Source organism: Eufriesea mexicana, unplaced genomic scaffold, assembly GCF_001483705.2.
Source record: "Eufriesea mexicana isolate 0111107269 unplaced genomic scaffold, ASM148370v2 scaffold4395, whole genome shotgun sequence".
In the NCBI taxonomy this organism is placed as follows: Eukaryota; Metazoa; Arthropoda; class Insecta; order Hymenoptera; family Apidae; genus Eufriesea; species Eufriesea mexicana.
Window position 1 is genome coordinate 297,118 of NW_016912376.1, and position 21,018 is coordinate 318,135.

At 32.9% G+C, this 21,018-nt stretch overlaps 1 protein-coding gene across 1 annotated transcript in view; it reads left to right on the forward strand.

Moving 5' to 3' along the window:
* Positions 1-21,018, forward strand: part of LOC108551530 (protein Wnt-11b) — a 40,746-nt gene that overhangs the window by 13,946 nt on the left and 5,782 nt on the right. Inside the window, exons 2-4 of the mRNA XM_017905737.1 lie at positions 4,580-4,821; positions 10,082-10,434; positions 11,240-11,511. Of these exons, the coding sequence (XP_017761226.1) occupies positions 4,580-4,821; positions 10,082-10,434; positions 11,240-11,511 (867 nt within the window). The remainder of the gene's footprint in view (positions 1-4,579; positions 4,822-10,081; positions 10,435-11,239; positions 11,512-21,018) is intronic.

Below are 21,018 nucleotides of genomic sequence, written 5' to 3' on the forward strand. Positions count from 1 at the left end.
TAAACGAATAATAAATAAAAATAATAAATATTAATAAATATTAGAATTAGATTTAATATCAATATATTAATATCAATAATATAGCACCGAATTACTATCGTATAGTAACTCCTATAGGAAGTTTCATATAGTACCGAAATTCGTTTATTAAAAAAGTTACATAAAGGTAGAAAGAGTCAAAAGATTTTACCGACACGATTCCAAAAATACGTTTAAAATAAGCAGAAATTTGACGAGAATTACAGGCTGCTTGGCTTAGTTGTCAATCATATCTGCTTAAAAAAAGAAAGAAAAAAAGAAAAAAACGGAAAAAGCAGAACAGTCGAAAGCAGGTATAGTAAATTTCACACTCGCATTAAAATAATTGCTGCCTATCAACCAACGTGTTTCAGGCGAGAAATTTACATAATTGTACGGCCAATCTGTCACGTGTCATTTGTAGAACACTGAATCTGTCTTCCTTTGAATCTGTTTCCGTCACGTTGTACCCGTGTCTGTAATTTTTATTATCTTTTTCTTATTTTTGCCGGGGCTCGAGTCAAACGCGATGCATTTTTATATATGTAAATAAAAACACGAAGAAAATCGCAGGGTTTATATATTTTTATTAAATATAGTTGGCACGACCACGTCACCCCGATTTTTGTCTTAATCGACTTTCAATCGTGTAAGAAAAAATAATTTATTTATTACACATATAACATATTCTATATATAAGTTTCAACCATTTATGATGTTCATTCGTGACATAAATTTTTGAAAAATATATAAAATTGTTATACTGTCGTTTATTTTCACGTTGGTTATAGCAATTGCTATCTCTGATATCGGGTAAAAATAAAAATATCGAAAAAATCACGCAAAATATCTACCAGAAAAATCGAAAGGGATATAAAGCCACAGGTGCTCGGCCAATCGATGGACGACTTCTTGCCGGTGTTCACGATGGCTCCTCGCTGATGGTTTTGAAACGGAATCGAAGAAAGTGGGCACTGAAATTAGTTAGTTTTTTGCGTGAAGGCGGTGAAAAATTAGGCAAACAATTTGACGAGCAGCGCACAACGGCTGGTCGCTCTTTTGTGCATGTCCCTGCTGCGGGGTGCGTGAATTTAATGAGCCATGCGTGAGGAATGCGTCCCTCGAATCTGTTCTGAAGCGCCTGACGCGTGAAATAAATTCGCTTTCTTCCTTCTCCATTGACAAAAACGTCCCCTTTCTTTCGTGCTGCGTGTCACTTTCTCATAAGGCGATAAATAACGTCGCGCAAATATAGCACAGTACTTTTTCAGAGTAATTTCGCTGGACATTATTTTTTTGACACTTTAACGAGGTGTACATTGTTAAAAAGACGTGCAAAAGGAGGATGGTAGCAAATGTCCATTTTTGGTTCCGCTTGGAGATGAAATATTCGCGAGAAACATTAACATTTTCGTGAAGGGGACGCCACGTGATTTTTAAAGAAGCATGCTCATTGTCGGCCAGGATTTAAAAAGAAAATCGATTTTGGATCTTAATTATTCATGAAAGTTATCACACTTTGAGAATATTCTCTGCAAATTTCATTGTAATCGGATTAAATTTAATTATAGATCCTCTGTATACAGGGTGTCTCTGAAAGATACATACAAGCTATATCATTAGGTGATTTTTCGAAAAAGAATATAAAAAAAATATAGAATGACAGCTATTCACATTTTTCGAGGACACCCTGTATAATTATTCGTTATAATGACCAATATTTGGACTGTGATATACTTGCAGTGTAGTACTGACTTGATATATATATATATCACATATGTACTTGGATTATGTTTGATTTCAAATTTCAATTTTTAATTTCTATATCTGCTAATTTTTTGTCAAATTGTTGTATTTTGTATAAAGATCAATATCCATTAAAGTAAAATGTGTGAAATAGAGGATTTTAATTATTTCATTTTTGTTTTTTTTACTTTTCTATTATGTTTTATATGGATATTAACAATTTTTGGTTTATTAAGACATAGAATTTTATGTTTTTAATGAAATCTCTGTCACCTTCTACTTAGTATCTCCCTAGAGATATTAAAATTTAGATAGAATTACTTATACTATATATCACATACAGTAGATTTCGGAAATTTCTTAAATTACAGCAGACAATACATCCTAATTAATTTTTTACACAATACATATTTGTCTATTTCAGAATACGTAGCCCAATAGGCTTAAAACAGATGTTCAATGATTAAAAACGCAAATATATCACTTACATTTGTATTATATATTGCAAAGCATAACCTCTTTAGATAGCACATAACTCCATACACGTGTAACATCATAAAATTTCTACAAAAGAAATACAACTTGAAACTTAACGATCAAAAATCAAAACACTCTGCCAGCATTGTAAAATACGACAATTCCTTTAAACTATATTGAAATTGCCGTTTCCATAACAAAATACCTCGACCATTGAGGTTATGTACGACAGTCGAAGATCGTTCCAGAATTTACACGTATCCCCGTGAACAATTTTCACGATAGGCGAAGCAATCCACTTTCGTGATGCTCAGACATCGAGTGTGTCATTAAACGAGCGTGATAGACAAAGAAGAAATATTAGTCGATATTTGAGGCAACGAGGACGTAAATCCTCGTTGAAACGGGAAACGCGGGCATTTACGATTGTCCCGTACCTCGTGCGTCGTGAACGGTGACGAGCGCATAACGCGAACGGCGCGCTGGTTACGACAGCCGCCGCGACGCGGCGCGGCAATCGGCGACGGAATAATGAATTAGAGGTACGGCCTTTTGATAGGGTAATTTCGAGGGTAGGCCGCTGACACGGGGTTGGCGAGCCGGCCATTCCCAGGGCTGTTACGTCTAGACGTATCCGTGCTCGGGCCATTTCGACTTTCAGGTGTCCGTAATTATCCTTCGTACGGTTTGCACCGCGGCACACGTATCCACCCGCGCCGCTTAAAGCCACCTTTCAGCTTCACGCCCTATAATTTTCGAAATTCACCCCTGATTTACGGCTGTGCCCGAACCGTACGCGAACGACTTACCGTCCAACCAAACCACCTTCGTTCCGCGAGGATTTCGACCTTCGAGACTTCGATTTTCGATCTGGCTCGAGAACAGATCTATCGAGTAGCGTTTTGGAGGTTAGGTTGCGCGGACTGCTTCTCGCTTGACCTTCGATTCGACAACGTCGATTCGTGGCGAGGGTTAGAACCATTCTAGGGTACGATTGAGTTTACGAGGGAGGGAAAGCGAAGCTTTCTGTGCTCGTGGATGGCGAGTAGTTTGTAACACGGAGAGAGTGACCATTCTCTGGGCGTGGATGGGTGTTCGAAAGTTGAAGCGGAACATTTAGGGTTGAACGAGAATATGTCATCTTTGAGGTCCTGGGTTTTGGAGGCGCGTTTGTTTTCGTGTGTCTGTATCGATGGGATTTAGGATGTTTTAAATATTTCTCTTTTATGTATGTTGCTAAAGATTTTCAGATAAATAGATTTTATCTATTACGAAGAATTCTTTTTTGTGGAAAAAAAGGATTTTTTGTTCAGGAGAAAGGTTCAGTTGGAAATATATCTGGTGTAAATCCTTGTAAATTACTAATTCGTCGTATAAATTCGTCTAATATTTTATAAAAAGTACATTATATTTATAGAAAATGTAATCAGTTTCAGAATATCAGTCTGCAACATGTCACTTATATCTAACCATATATCTGTTATCGTTAACTTTGTCACATAATAATTAGTGTCAGTATCCAAACTTCAGAAGATATTTCTTTTACTGTGTACTCTATACAATTTTGATATCGTATACTTTATTCTTGCGTTAGTTATACCTTGAAACTTTTCGCAATTTTACGTTATTTCTATGTAGTACGTAATTATTTGTAAACTACACAACCAATTTTCGTAAAAGAAAATTATTTTACAGTTAGTTACATCCTTTTAAAATTTGAAATTCAGAATTCTTAACAATTAATAAGTTGATAGAGTTTTAAAGAATAATAAAATTCTTTATTGTTAATAAAAGATCAATTAATAATACATCACACAATACTTATTTACTACAGGTTATATTATATAACAAGCAATCTAAGTACATAGCATGTATTAAATAGCCGAAAACATACTATACAATATATCTAAAACAGATCTGTATGCACAATTATAGAAAATAGGACAAAATAGATACCACCTAACGAATTTCCATTACACTAACCAAATACATATTTCACAAAGTTAATAACGTTCATAGATCCTTGAAAGAAACCCTCTGAAAACATACACTATATAATATATCTATGCACAATTATCTAAAACAGATGTATATGCATAATTATAGAAAATAGGAGAAAATAGATTTCGCATAACGAATTTCCATTACACCAACCAAATACATTTTGCACGAAATTAATAACGCTTGTAAATCCTCTATAGAAACTCGAACAGTCTTATTACTCAACTTGATACATAGGAACGCTGAAGAAATTACCTCTGGCTTAGAGCGCAACGAGTAATCGTTCTCCCCCTTTCGTTGAAATGTATCGTCGACATCGTTACCGGTTTAATTCCAGGGCTCTCGGCCGTACCGGAGATGGCTACACGTGGACGAGGGAGGCCTGCACCAGCGCGAAAAGCTCCGGGCTTTTGGAGAGAAAGCAGGCAAGGGCGTGCAGAGCCACGCCGGACGTGATGCCCAGCCTGGTGCAAGCTGCGAGGGATACCTCGACGGTGTGCCAGCAAGCATTTCGACATCGTAGGTGGAATTGCAGCAGCATCGAGCGTGCGCCAGATTACACGCCTGAATTACTTACCGGTATGTTCTATATCGAGACGCAACAATTTTTGTTCAAACCCCACGAAACTGGCCCCAGGGCTCATCTAAGATTCTATTTCGCCGGCCATCGCAGTGAATGCGGATATTGAAAGATAGATGTCGATGAGATCTTGCTGAAAGATGAAACGTGTTGCTTTGGTATAACCTAGAGCTGGCCAGGATTGAAGGGAGTTGGAAAAAGGTCGATTGCTATGGATGGTTAGGGTTAGGTTTGGGTTGGATCGCACGTAACGTATCACATAACCTCAAATATGTATGCTTTCGCGTCGCTTATTCCGGACTTGTACCAACTGGTGTTGATAAATCTTAGGCTTTACCAAATGGTTTGATGAAGCTTGGAATTGGAACGTGTACATGCTTTCTTGGACTTTTACTACCTCACTATGGTAAATTTTAGGATTTACAGGTTAAACCTAGGATTTACCAATATTTAGTATTTTATGGTAACATAGATACTGTGTGCAACTCAAGAGTTTGCTTCTGGAAGAAATACTGACATGATTGACCTCATAGTAATAAATCTACTTCTTTTTAAATACAATTGTGAAGATAGAATCACACGAATTTTGGTTATTGACTGAAAGTGTCATATCTACAAATAGACTTACAGTGCATCGTGTAACGAAGATAATAGACAGGACACATCGAAACTAAAGGTGATAGAACGATTAGTATTAATTTATTATTAGTATTTATCAGTATTAATTTACTTTGTTCATTTAACCAAGTCGCGTTTGACACTTTATCCCAACTGGTTCATAGTCAAGAACCTATTTGAGAACTATTTTCACATTTTTCTTGGTAATAAAGTATCTGTGTCGATGTATTTTTGTCAAATTAAATTAAAACACAGAGAACTATGTTTTATATGTTTATAAAAATTAGAAGAAGTCTAATGAAACAGGATGTCGAGATTATTTCGATATGGGACTGCCAAGGGTTATCTCAGGATAAAAGGACTAGCTACGTAACTGACCCTGTCCTGTCCCAGTGTACTGCAAACTTCTGAGCTCTATACAGTAGTTCTACGACTGTCAGAGGGGTACAATAGAGAATTCGGAAGAAGTCAATCGACTGTGATTGGCAACTGATGAATAGGTTAGCCTAATAGGATACAAGCATAAAAGCGAACACATATGAAGTTTTTAATTAGTTAGACACTCACTACTATTAGTTTGAAACGTGTGACAAAGAAAACGGAAAATGTCTATTAAAAAGTGATAGGTACTCTTGTCTGATGGTCGCTCGCCTGGCTTCTTCTGAGCTCCCTACAGTATGTACAGTACGCGACAAAATGATAGCACACCCTCTAATTTTTAGTGTTCCTTGAACTCAGTGCAATATATGCTGATATATGCAATTGTTGCATACGTGTCCGTGTAATGTGTACACCTTTCACAAAAATTTCTTGCATATTTTTGAAACCAAATATGGTAACAAAAATTGTTTATCCTATTAGGTTTAGGAAATAAATAAATAAAAAATATCGATTTTTGCCATATTTAAAAAAATAGTCCAAAGATACACATTTTTCAAATACTTTTATCAGCTATATCTTATAGTATTCATCTTTTCCTATAAAATGAAAAATTTAGTATAATCATATAATTCTTCTTTGGTGAGAATATTTTTTGTACAAATTTTTAGTTAGTTGAGAAAAACTAAAAATTGCAGGGTGTACTATAATATTATTTTGGTACGTACTGTAGTGCCTGTTTATTTAAATGAATATGTATAAATTATACACGTTACATGATATTTTAATATTTAAAATTTCGAATTTGATACCTTGTAAATTTATGGGGTGATACGAGGGAAGATTGAAAATTTAGTTTGAGGCATATACAATTATTAAATCTAAAATCAGGTAAGTAATGGGTAAGTGATATGTGTACTAATAACTTTTAAACTAATTATTGTCACTGTATCGCAAAATTTGAAAAAGATAAAGTGAAATTCAATTAAAATTTTAGTTAATAATATAATAAATAATTTTGTGTTCTTTTCTTATAATTTTATTTAATTTATAGCATGCTATCTTAAATATATTTTCTTCCCAATTTTGATTATTTTGAAATTAAAGTCTTTTTTACAAATTTTGTTATAAAGCAGTTATCTCCAAGTCTCGTTGCATAACGTTTTATATTTCACATTAGCATGCAGTAGATGTAAACAAATGAATCGAAATTAAAGGTCGAGAAAAGTCGAAAATCCATCGACCTCGCATGCGCATGCATCCAGCGATAATATTTAGCATAATAAATTCTGTTGCAGGCCGCTTTGTCCCGTGTGTTGCATATGTAAATTATGGCGACGATTCGATGTGGTTCACAGCGATACATCGAGTTCTCGTAATGTATTTGTTTCGTTAATACACGAACTGACTGATCAGAGAAAGTGAACAACTGACATTCGCAAACTGACACGAACATGTCCCTAACATTAAATCCTTCTCTTTCACTCAGAAATTATTTTTATTAATATCGTCGGAAACCACTTCCTAGATGCGTGTTTACACAGATGAAAGTTAAGTCCATAATTCTCGTCCGGTTTACACGTACCATAATCCTAAATCCTACTTAAATTTAGTTGAATCTTTGAAAGAAATTGTAAGTTGATTGGGCAGGATTAATTAAGAAATTCTTAATTTTTTTATTTTCACTCTCTATACTTGAGCAATTTTAAAACAATTAAGGTTTTAATTGAAATAATAAGAGAAATATTAACGAAGAGGAATTAGAGATTCTTTGAATAAAATATATTAAATTATTTATTCCTTTCAATCGCAATTTACGTAGAGAAATATTCGTTTTTGGAATATTGCTTGCAATTAGATAATTTAGAAGGTCTAAATTTGTAAAATAGATAGTTAATAATTTAATTTTTGTGCAGTAATTTTTCTCGATTGAGGGATTTCAAAATAATTTTAGAATTTAAAAGAAAATATAATTCTTGTATAAACCACAAAATTTTGGAATTTGCTACAGACTTCATATTAAATACGAATTTATGCCAAAATAATTATGAACAGGCTATGTCAATAGCAAATGATGAATGATACCTGTCATACGAAGGAAATAAATCTGAACGTTCTCTTATTGGCCATTCACCTCTCACCAGACTAATTATTAAAATCCTTAAAGCAGTGCTTTATTCATCGGTTATACATATATCTCCTGTCTTTACAACGTTAATCTACAGAGCCAAAAATCGTTTCTCTAAAAAAAATTATTAATTAAAATTATTCATAGAATGATAGAAAATTTTGTTGCCAAAAAATTATCCATTGCGTGAAAACGGTACAAGATTAACTATCGTCAAGAGTAACACGAATTTTAAATCTTACTTGGTATTATAATACTATCACACGAATAAAAAATGCATTTTCCTCTCAAAATATTCGATTTGAAAAATTGATATATTTACACGAGACAAAAATCTTAGATATATAAGACAAACTATGACGAAGAGTACTATACGCATAATACTATCACCATCGCGTTAATTTACTATGGGAATAAAATATCTCTTCTCTCCAAAAACTTATTTGATTCGAGAAATCGATCTTCTTCCTCAACACAAAGGGGCCGTACGAGACAGCCCATGGTAAAGACCGACACGAGGCATAAAATAAGTATCGTATATCCCTCATAGTATTCCACGGTAAATAGGAAGACTTCGAAGGATGCAGGCTCAATTAGTGGTCATTATCAAACCGGTGCTTCCTTCCTCTCTACCCATCTTTCTGCCAGCGTTGTCGGATTAACCGTTCGTATTTGACGATAATTATATTGTAAATAAAAGTGTTCCCGGAGCAAGAGGAGATCCTTCATTAATGAGAAAACCGAGAAGCCCGCCGTGAGTTACGTAGTGGCGATGAAAAACACACGGTTCCCCGATACGTATCGGAGGAGTGGAAAAGCCGCCCTTTCGCTGCTGCTATGCTAATCAGCTTTCCTTCAATTATTTCAAACCGGCTAGGAACGAAGGAGAGTCGGTGAATGCGGCCTCTAAAGGCGCCCACGGACCGTACTATTACCGATTTTATTCGGGACCGTTCGAGAGACTCGTCTTCTTTGCCTCATTAATTGCCCGCCTCGAAGGTTTCTTATTAGAAAATCGCGGCATCGCTTCGACCTTCGACCCAATTCACGGAAAGACTTTGCATGGTAGTCAGCAAAGCTTCTTACGCAACGAAAATGGAATTAAACGCGAGCTTGTTAGGAAAATTTGCCGGTGGACAAGATGGCGGAGATTGGCTGCCAGAGGGAGAGGTTAGGGATTTAGGATTTTCTTTCCTGCTTTATTTTGTTATTATACGTTTAATTGGATCGGTTGTTTGATCTTATTAGTAGAGGAAATTGAGGTTTAAAGTTGAGGTTATGTCGATAAATGCACAAAATGGCCTCAGGTAGAAATGTTGTAAGTTATATTATTAAGGTTATATTTAATTGGTTTGGTTATTCAGTTATTATCATGAAGGTATGTTATGGCGAATTTTATTGGTTAGGGTAAAATTCAAGTCGATAATTCCACAAAATAGCGACAGATAAGAATCTTCTATAACTCTGAATTTTATTTTGTTATTATACATTTAAGTGGATTAATTGCTTAATTGTTACACCATGAATATCAAGTCTTTTCTCTACACTGTCATTATCCAAAAGACATACCAAATACCTAAACTGGAAAATCACAAAATATCATTCAAAGAAAGCCTATTGTGCAATAAGACCTAAGATGCTTTCAACATTGTTCATTTCTGTGACTTCTAAAATATTCCTACCATTCCCTACCTCATAAAATGTCTCCCATTTCCATATCAACAATGAACATCATATATCATCAGCCATTATCCAAAAACGTTCATGCATACAGTATCGAAATAAGAAGTATGTGTAGAATTCTAACATCATTTGAATATCCTAATAACAGAAGCTTTATTATACCACAAATTCCTGCATAGTACAGCCACGAAATATAACCATGAAGAAATGCTTTGTTATAAACTACACATTACACACAATCTAATAATTAGGTTAGTGAAATGTACATTATCCATTGTCTCCTAATTTTACAATCACATGCTCTTAGCTCAATGTGCTCAACGAGATCATAACGAACAACGATAAAAGGCAGTGGATCGTGATCTAGGACTTAAAACGACCGCGTGTTGCCAACCGAAAGAAAATAAAAATACAAAATCATCATTTCTAACAATTCTTCTCTTCTGCAACAGGAACCAGGGAACAAGCATTCGTATATGCGATGTCAGCAGCGGCTGCAGTTTGGAGGTTAGCGAGAGGATGCGCTCTGGGCAGTCTCGCGGCCTGCTCGTGCGCGACGCCGCCACGGAGGGAGCCACCGTCGCCGTCCGCCCTGATCTCGCCATCATCTTTCACCGCGACGTCGGTCTCCTTTGGTACCCTGTCCGCAAGGAACTCCTTCAAGTGGGGTGGCTGTGGCGACGACGTCAGGTCTGCATCCCGGATGGCTAAGAGGTTTCTCCAGGGAGCGTCGCCTCCTGGCACTGGTGCAACCGCGAAGTTCATGCACGCTGTTAACATGCACAACAACCGCGCGGGTCGAAGGGTAATTAAGATAATTCTAATGGAACAAATTAATGAACAGAGGAAGCTGGAAGATTTGTATGTAGGATTTGCCACTTCTCCGTGTTAGTATCACCTGAAATAATAGATGCCATGTTGAATGCTATATAAGGTGTTCCTGAAATCCTACTATAATTATACTTCTTATGAAAATAACTTAAACGTTGAGAATAAAGTAAAAGTGTTTCATATAGGTTTAATTCCTTTATGTTGGGAGAAAATTGTCATAATTGCTAAAATAGATACAATCTGTGTAGAATAGTTATAGCTACTTCTATTTGAGCCATATGATAGAACTTCATTGACGAATTACAGAGAATTAGATAAAATAGATCAAATAATACATTTGCAATACACTTTCCTTTCTTTTATATATTATAATATACAATATAAGGATAAATTAAACTCACACTATGCATCACACATGATATACAAAATGGCAAGACAGCCAGATGATTAACACTAGAACTACCAACCTTTAATGGGTACCTAACTAGAAGGTGCACAGATTATAGTAATTTCGATAAATATGAGTGAATATATTGATTACAGTTCTTTCTTAATACGAGTTAATACCAATTTTATTCTTAAAGCAGATGTATGTGTTCGGTGATTGCAAAGAGGAAAATTCTGGGATCAGTCATTTTGACTGGGTTGGTAGTTCTAGTATTAAATTACAACAATACAAAAATGACAGTTTAATTAACTAGTAAATTAATTAACCTACTATTGATCTGTTAAACTAATAAACAAAACTCATATATATTTATGCGTGCTGTCACTACAAGGCAGTGGAACAATCCTTGACCTTGGAGTGCAAGTGTCACGGAGTATCCGGATCATGCAGCGTACGTACCTGTTGGAGAGGGCTCGGTTCCTCGGGACCAGCAGCTGCAGGAAGTCGATTGCTTCGAAGATACGCGACTGCGGCGGAAGTCCGACCGAGATCTGGGGGAAGGTTACCACCCTTGTACCACCATGACAATTTGCTGTACACCACCAAGAGCCCGGACTACTGTCTTCCTGATAGAAAGAGAGGGAGTCTTGGAACTGTTGGCAGGTAAATCGAATTTTTCACTCTGTTTGGCTAATACCATGAAACCGGTTTCACGCTGGCGGTTTACACGCGATTGTTTCGTCGCGTGACAGTCGCTGCTGCTTTTCTTTTTACACTACAAGCGATTTCACTTAGGCCAATGCTGTCCAGCTTAAGCTCCGGAGCTTACTGCACCTTATACTGAGCCTGATAACGTGTCACCTTCCAATACAAACTTTTTGCCTATCCTGTTCCGTCTTAAGAACGTGGCGGAGGAAAATCATGATGGATCTATTGATCTCTTTTCCAATTCCTAATCTCGATGACATATGCATAGGGACAAAGAGTAGTAAAGAGATCCTTCTATGTTTAGAGAACCGTTTGGCTCTGATTTATCATTTATCCGCCTATAATCGGATCTTCCTGTGCTTATAAAGCTAGAAACCGTGTTTCATTGCAGTTTCTATTTTCGGTGGGAGAAATAGCAGAGAATATATAACAAACTGATAAGTACTATGCTTTATTACTTTATACTATACTGTGGTATATACTCCTACTATGAGTAAATTAATAGTAAATGAAATAAAATTTTATTCCATGGAAATTTTATAATATGGTGCATGTGTGTCGTTAAAACAGAAGGTCGTGTAAAAATTTATTTAATATGATATAAGAAAGTATAAAATTTTAACAAGAACGTAAATTATATAGAAAGTATTTACTGTATATATATTGGAAGAATTAAGAAAACAAAGGCAACTTTATTATTTAATATATACTAATATATAGTATACAATAATAAATATAGTATATAGGATATTATAGTAGATACTATAGTATGCATACTGTAGATATATAGGTTCTATATTGTACCGAACAGTATAGTAATATCTATAATAAATTCTGAAATCTTCGTCGGATTATTCTTGGAATTAATTACACTGTTAATATACTTTTATACCTGCAAATACCTTTCTGATACCAGTTGCATAAATAAAGGAAACGTTGAATAACGATAATATCGATATTTTTATACAGTCTATTATCGATAATGTTGTACAAGCGAGCAGGAATTGGTTCTATATGTAAAAATCAGTGAAAAATGAAGAATAACATTTTATCATTCGGGGCTTAGTTTTCGAAAAAATCGGCTATGAAAATCCGTTGGGTATGCATAACATTTACATAACCAAGATACGGATCATTGAGCTGCGCCATAATGCTTATTTTTCTTGTATTCAATGTTTACACGATTTTCTTTTACTGATACTGAAAATCTCAATTAGTCCGGCTAATTATGCGTTTGAATATTTAAAGGGTAAAAGTATATTAACTAGAGTACGTGCATCTGTAATTAGATAGGCACATGCATCTATAATTAGACAAACAGGTATGTGTACTTGCATCAATGAAGACATCGCTTTCAACAATTTCTCAATTGATAAAATAAAGTGCTGCCGATAAGATCTATGTATAATGATACTACAGTGTCGCTCATCGAGTTGTATCTTATCTACGTAAATGCATGCACACCCAATGAATTTTCAAAATCGATTTCCCTGCAACCTAAGGCGCGGATGAAGAAATTTTACCCCACACTTTCGATTTATTTTTGCATACAGAATTAGCTCCTGCTCGGCTTATGCTTTCAGCGTCTTATATAATTACATACAGGGTGTCCCAGTAATCGTGATGCAACAAGATGGTGATTCCTTATGAACAAATAAATGAATATTGCAAAAAGCAGGTTTTTAATATCAGCTTCAAAAATCTGACAGGTATGCCCGTATCAAGTTTGAGTTTTGAATTACAGTTTTGAGTTAAATGAAATTCTACAGGGTGGTACAAATAACATATCGCAAACTGTTTTTCGCGAGATTTCAATTTTATTTTAAATAAAAATTAATTGAGAGATTGGTCATTTGGAGTGCAATAAATTTGAGCCATTCAGTATTTTTGTATTTGCATTTATAATCGGAAAAATAGTAATAAAGTAGATGTAACGATAAGGTGCAATGACTTTGAATATTCTATGCGATACATGTAAGCGTATCTTGCTGCTAATCTTCTTAAATTCTTCCTTTCACGCCTAACTTTCCATCGACGTTTCACAAACGTGAATATTTTTTAAAAGCAAACCAATCCTTGTGGAACTAGAACAGTCCTATATAATCCTAGAATTTACAATGTATTACGATAGAGACTCTTTTGCATTTGTATTTTATTTTCAACGATACCATGTACTTGCTATTATTTCACAATAGTTCTCCTAGCCATTACCCTTTTAAAATTTAAATATCAAAGAGAGGGTAAAATTAAATAATGTTTGCGTCATTTATAATCCTGAAGATTGCGATATTAATAACTAGCAACAATATTAAGATTGAAAATAATTTTCTTTATCTTTATATTTTAATTTTATTTAATAATTAATAAAAATATTTTACTCAGATTTTTAAATTAATATTATATAGTATTAATAATTAATAAAATAATAATATAATATTTCAATATGATTCAGTATTACAATTAATAGTAAGCAAAATTATAACAATTTTTGTAAACAAAATTAAAATTCATTCATATTATTATTTCACATTTTATAATTTATAGTTCATAATCTATAAATAAATGTGTTTAACAAAGTTAATGTAACTTTGATTACCGTTGAATATAATATTGAGTATAATGATGGGGAACTACTATACTTAAAATGCAAATTATGTTACGAAAAATGGTAGAGGATAAATATTAAATTATTAAATTTACTTCCTTATGTACTTTGCTCGCAGTATTTGCATTTCAAATTCTCAACCAATGATTTCAACTGAAATACCAGGGGAAAATACAATTTACTTCCAGTTTTATATTCTTTCCATGACCATACAAGTAAACGGGTTTATCGACGTGTGTTTATATTTTATTAGTATTAAATTTAAAATTGTTTTATTATCAATGATCCTGGCACAGAATTCATATTTTGCTACAAATGGCTCACTCTCCTTTCACGTAGAAAGAAATACAAACCTGAAGCAAGCACACTTCACGCTCATTGCCAATTCGGAGAAATCAGTGGTTTTCTTGAGTTTCACACAGATTACAGAGAAGGTATTGAGAAATGTACCTATATTTTTCCACAATATCGCTTGCAAATTGTCATAAATTAGATTGAGCTGTCGTATAAATTATTGCTTATAGATAATGAATCGATTTCGTAATTCTGGAAATATTTTTATGTCAAGATCCATTTCAGCTGCTGTATTATATTATCTAATAATTTCGTCGATTTATAAAACACACTCCGATATCTGCACAAGTCAGTTCTGGTGAAAAATGCGATATATTAATGTGAAATGTAGATAATGTATCATTTCTTTTTATCTTGCGATATGAAAGTAGATACATTTTATTATCTCTTATAAAACGTTAAATTTATTTTGCAATTAATTTCAGAATTATTTTTACATTTAAATCAAATTTTTTATTCTCAGCTTTGCTCATAATTTTGCATTGAAATTCCACAATTTAATATAAAAGGTTTAATTAAAAATGATAATCAAGTTTGGAAACAATAAGAAAAATGCTAAATATGATGAAATTTAATTATTTTCAATATGATAAATAATTTATCTTAAATTGTATTCCTTATTTCTTTAACTAACAATAAGAAGGAAAAGAAGAATTATTTGAAATTCTTCCAAGATCAATATCTTTTTTCCCTATTGCAATTATTAAATATTTATTAATTAGTTTCATTAATTAGAAAGACAGGTGTAATTATTCGGTATTTCTTCATTATTATTCAGCTTATTAGTCAAATATTTTTGATTCATACGAATCAATTTTGCCATTAACCTTACTTTTATGGCTAAGAAGAAAGAGAAAGAATTATTCAACACTTTTTCAAAATTATATCAAAGACTTTTCTAGAATAAATTAATTAATTAATCACGTGAATTAATTTTTCCATTAACCCTAATTTTATGGCTAAGAAGAAAAAGAGAACATTATTCTGCATTTTTCCAAAATTATGTCAAAAGCTTTCCTAGAATAAATTAATTAATTAATCACGTGAATCAATTTTTCCATTAACCCTACCTTTATGGCTAAGAAAAGAAAGAGATTATTTAGAAAATGAGATTACATAAAAAATTATGTCAAGAACTTTTCTAGAATAAAAAATTAACCAACCTTAATTCAATAATTAATAGTTGTCAGTATTAATTACACTATTATGCTTCATTTTATGGTTAGTAGGTGGAGGGAGAATTAGTCGATACTTCTCCATCGTTGTGACAGAACTTTCTCGAACGTGTTTATAGTTCCTCGTAAATTCATAAGTCTATTGTCCTAGAAGTCATAAACGTTCTTTAATAGCATCTCAGAACTTTAAGGAGTTACGCAAGTCTGCTCATGAGATGCATAAGAGTTTGTAGGTGTTAGGATTACGGGCTAAATGAAAGGCTTTTGTAATCGTTAATTTCATATTTTATTAACAAGTTGTAAGAGTGCTAGATCGAAAGTGGTAAGAAGACATGGTATAAAAGACTGATCGGACAACGATGTCAATCGATGAGACGCGCAAAATGGCACGTAAATCATATTTTGCAATGCCTTTTTAATCGCAGGCTCGATAGATCTGTCTTTTGTTGCAACACTCGTAATAGTGGTAATCTTGGTATAAATAACGTGCTTTTGCAACATCTATTGATCAAGTCCCGAGATGGCTGAATATTTTAATCCTCGAAATATATTAATTATTAACTTCTTCATCGGATAAAACCAATTAATCCGTCATCCGGAATGTCGATATCTATTTGAGATATAGCATAACATTTTACATTCGTGTTAAAAATGCATTGTCATATTCTGTATTTGTATCCACCAGATTTATTTCAGAAATAATTCAGTATGAGATGTTATATTTGTTACTGGTGGATGAAATATCAATAACAATAAGAACAATTCTTTATTTAATTACAAAAAATGATTAAACGCAAATATTAGGTATAAATCTAATTATTTTCTCGCAATCACATACTCACACCTATTTTCACTATTACAACTCAATAACGATTGATCTATGGCCAATATTGGTGAGATCTAGGGAGCCTAAATAGAGGATCTCTGGCAGTGTTTTGGGGACTATGATATATTTTCGAGGCTGTTCAAGTATAGGGTCAGCTTCTTTTATTTATTTATTCAGTGACCGTATCTTCTGTCAGAGGTATAATAATAATTACCGTTAGTGGTGGATGAGGTATCAATAACAATAAGAACAATTCTTTATTTAATTACAAAAAATGACCAAACACAAATATTAAGTATAAATCTAATTACTTTCTCGCAATCACATGCTCACACCTATTTTTCACTATTACGACTCAATTACAACTGACCTATGCCCAATCTCTCTGGTTTGTTCTTTCTACTTTCGTACATTACATGAACATACACAATTCATACAACACCTCAATCATTACACGCATACTCATTTATCACAGTAACCTGAATCCATTAGATATTGACATCCCATGCATACTTGTCTCACTCATCCCTTTCTTACAAACATCGCTCCTTTATTATATCGACACATATATATTCAAAATCTATGTTAACCATTACCACGATATTTTTTATATAAGAAGTTGTATCATAAGTAATTTGGCTATTCTGATATTCGAGTCTAAGATGATGAAAATTGTTACTACAATAGCTCTGTAAGAGGAAAACATTGAAATTTGAGAAACGTAACAGTTGAACATGAAAAATGGGAAACTGGAAAACGAGAAATGACACTTGGAAATAAAATGGAAATAATAAATAAGGAATAGAAAAATAGATAAATGGAAAAGGAAATGGAAAATGGAAAATGGAAAATACAGACTGCGAAATAAGAAAAAGACAATAGGAAATAAAAACAAAAAGACAAACACCTAATAATAGTTAATTAATTACCCAGATAATTATTTATTTTTACTTAACATACATATCAGAAAAGCTCAACTTATGAGACGAATAAAATATTTAGAATAAAATATAAATTTTGAGTAAAATATTTAGTACAATAAAATATCTAATACACGTGTGAAGGAAATAAAAATTCATATTATTTCTCACATGTATGTCCGATACGTTAAATCCCACTAAATCCTCTCAGCTAAAAGGCAAGAAAATCTGCTTGATAACAACTTAGAATCGATACTAAATTCAATAGCAACCTCTAAATTGCGTGCATGTTATATAAGAAACTTATACCAATATCGTTCTTACTTATCTTTCAATTTCATCCATAACGACTCTCGTGCCCGGAAACTTAAGGGAAGAAACGAACAGCGGCTGCAAGAAGCTTTAGATCGATAAATGAGATCTAGAGTGGATATCAATGACGAATGACATTGGCGAATTTATTCCATTGGCTAAGTTTAATAACACACGTGTCCACGACCGGTTATGTAATCCGATGAAGTAATGCATTTAAAATACCTACTATGGAATAAATATCGTCTGGTGCTAGTGCAATACATCATAGTTGAATGTTACAATGAGAGGTGTCGAGAATATCAACTGAGATTTTAGCTTTCTCTCTCAAAAAATCTAGAAAGAAAGAGATAGTAAAGTACTGTACTAGCAAAATTGTATAGGAATACAATTATAGTAATTAATCATAGTAATACAATTCTGTACAGTATACAGAAAATACTATCAAAGCTATCACGATGTATTATATCTATGAGATTTATGTCTATGCCTTAAGTAGAATAGGGGTAGGTTAATTATGAGGGGTTGAAAAATAATTGAAGTATATATGTACAATATTTGGAATTTAATCTATTTTTTAAATGTCTCCTGGAGAATAATAGCACTCCAACAAGCAATATATACCATCGTTAATTTATAATAATTTAATAATTTCAAAATAATTCTCAATCTAATTTACAAACTCACCATTCGCAATATTCACATAATCTCAGATTCTCTAGAAAAAAATTACCATTTCCAATAAAGTTTCTTCTTGCTTTCAATTCTGATATAAAACAACTGTGTTTCTTCTTTATAATAGTATTATTCTACTGTATAATATATACAGTTGTTAATTAAATTCGAAGTCCAATCCACGAACCCATTATTCGCAATGTGCACGTAGTAACAGATTGTCCAAAGAAATCGATGCTTTAGCGTTCATTAATACCCGATGAAGTTTCTTTTTGCTCTCGGTTAGAAGAAAGACAAAGACGAGGAAGCTTAGCAGGGGACAACGGAACAACTTGACAAAGGGAAACACAAAACGAAAGGAAGCGGGGTAGAATCGTGCTGCATTTTGGTAATCGAAAGTTCATGAACCTTTGACCAAGATCCTTTCTTTCGTCGCCAATCATCCAAGTCTGTTCCCTTTTTACCTCGTCCTCGATCGATGAATCTTTCATAAGGCCACAGCTCTGAATACGTCTCCGCGGAATATACTTGTCTCTTTGATTACTCTTACTTTCTCTCACTGTTGATATTACGTGATTCGAAGCTAGGATAAAATTACATAACTCTAAATACCGTTATTAATCCTTGCATTTTCAATGAATCTCGGTGATAACTCTTGCCAATCCTTTAACCCCTGCTTTGGACGATGATTGAAATCCTTTATCTTATTTGTTTTGTTAGTGTTGCAGAAGAATATATCGAAAACAGATCGTGAACTACATTCGTGTTCTCCTTTGTTTAATTTTCTTCACTTTGTTTACTTTGTTTTAAAATCTGACACCTTTTTGGAGGACAGAGAAAGGCCAAAAGAAAAACTGAAGAACTATCTGTTAATTTATTTTGAATTATCTATAGATCGTATTTAGAGAGAGGAATAAATACTAGGTTAGTGCTGCATGAAAGGAAAATGGTCGGTACTGCGCGAGAACAAAATGGCCGACAGTACCATGGAAATATTTTAGGTTAGGATGTATAAATGCACGAAAATATAGAAACATACTCGTGTAACACTCAATAAAATTAAGAAACGATGGATAAATAATACAACCATGAATTATGTGACATTAATAACACGTTTTTCCCATAATTACATAGTTTTCTTCATACGTCTTACTTTTACATAATTCTAAAAATTGCTAAAAAATTCATAATGCTAAAAATTATGTCACTAAAATCACTCGTGTTCTGTATAAGAATTTCAAATCCTTCTTTTCTTGGATAATATGTATTATACAGTGTATTATACGTATTATACTTATTTTTTAATTCTCTCAAAACACATACGATGAATATTATTTGTATAGATTACGTTACTTTTATGCAAATTTTATACTCTCTTGTAAATCTATCTTGGATCTATGAATCTAGATCTTGGGATTTGTTTGTATCTAAAAGTTTTCATACGATTTTCAGTTGATTAAATTCTTTCGTAAAAGATAAATTAAATGGTAGTTACAAATACTATGTTGAACGAATATTGACGGTGATCGATGTGGGAATTTGAACAATTCTTGTGATCCTTTCATCGATGTATGACTTCAGGCATTGGCTTGTTAAGGAACGAGACCTGTTTTTATCGATCAATTGCAGACAGTATTTCTTGGTTACTGATTTAATCTGTTTCAATGGAAACGACCTTTTTCTGAATTATTTGTTTTATTATTTCATAGAAATTGATAATAAGGTACCTCTTCCAAACCTGTTAGATACATAATAGAAATTATTATCAATGTTTATTGAGAATAGAAAAATAAATTTGACCATATTTTATAATTGGAATTAATCATAATCTTATTGATTAAATCCTAATTTAATAATTTATTTTCAATTTGAATAACTAATTCTGAAAATAATTCCTCGAGTAACTACAAATAAATGCATTCTTTTCAGACGACCTGTATAATTCTTCGTCATAGACGAAGTAAATCAATACATAATTATTGATTTTAAATTACGTCTAAGGAGTATGAAATTTCTTGGTTAATAGATTAGTTCTATAAGTAATACGAATGAATATTTCATATCCTTTAAATTCAACTTATATTTCATACTCGCTAAATTAAACTTTGCAACCCGAACATTTGTTGCCCCGATCGAACTCGTATATACTTTTAGAGCGAAAAGTTTTTAAGACCATCAGTTTAAAAGATCAGAGGTTTCATGCCGAAAGGGAAAGAAAGTTAGAAATATCTCTAAACTTATTTTTATACTCTATTCGTTCATTTTGGGTGAAAATAAAATTTCTTCGTAATACCAGTAGAATGCAAGAGGTCAATAATTAAATATTATTATTATATTATATAACCAAATTAAAAAATTAAACAAACGAATTAAATATTATTACTATATTATCGCTATTACAATTACTATATTATTAAATAATATATGAAATACATTATTATTTATTATATTTCTTGCATCATTATGTACATTTCTATATTTGTTAGTTACATTTGTTATATATTATTGCATAATGCATTTTATATATTATTATGCAAAATGTATTTCACATATTATTGTATAACATATTTGAATATTTCACATCGATAGCTCATA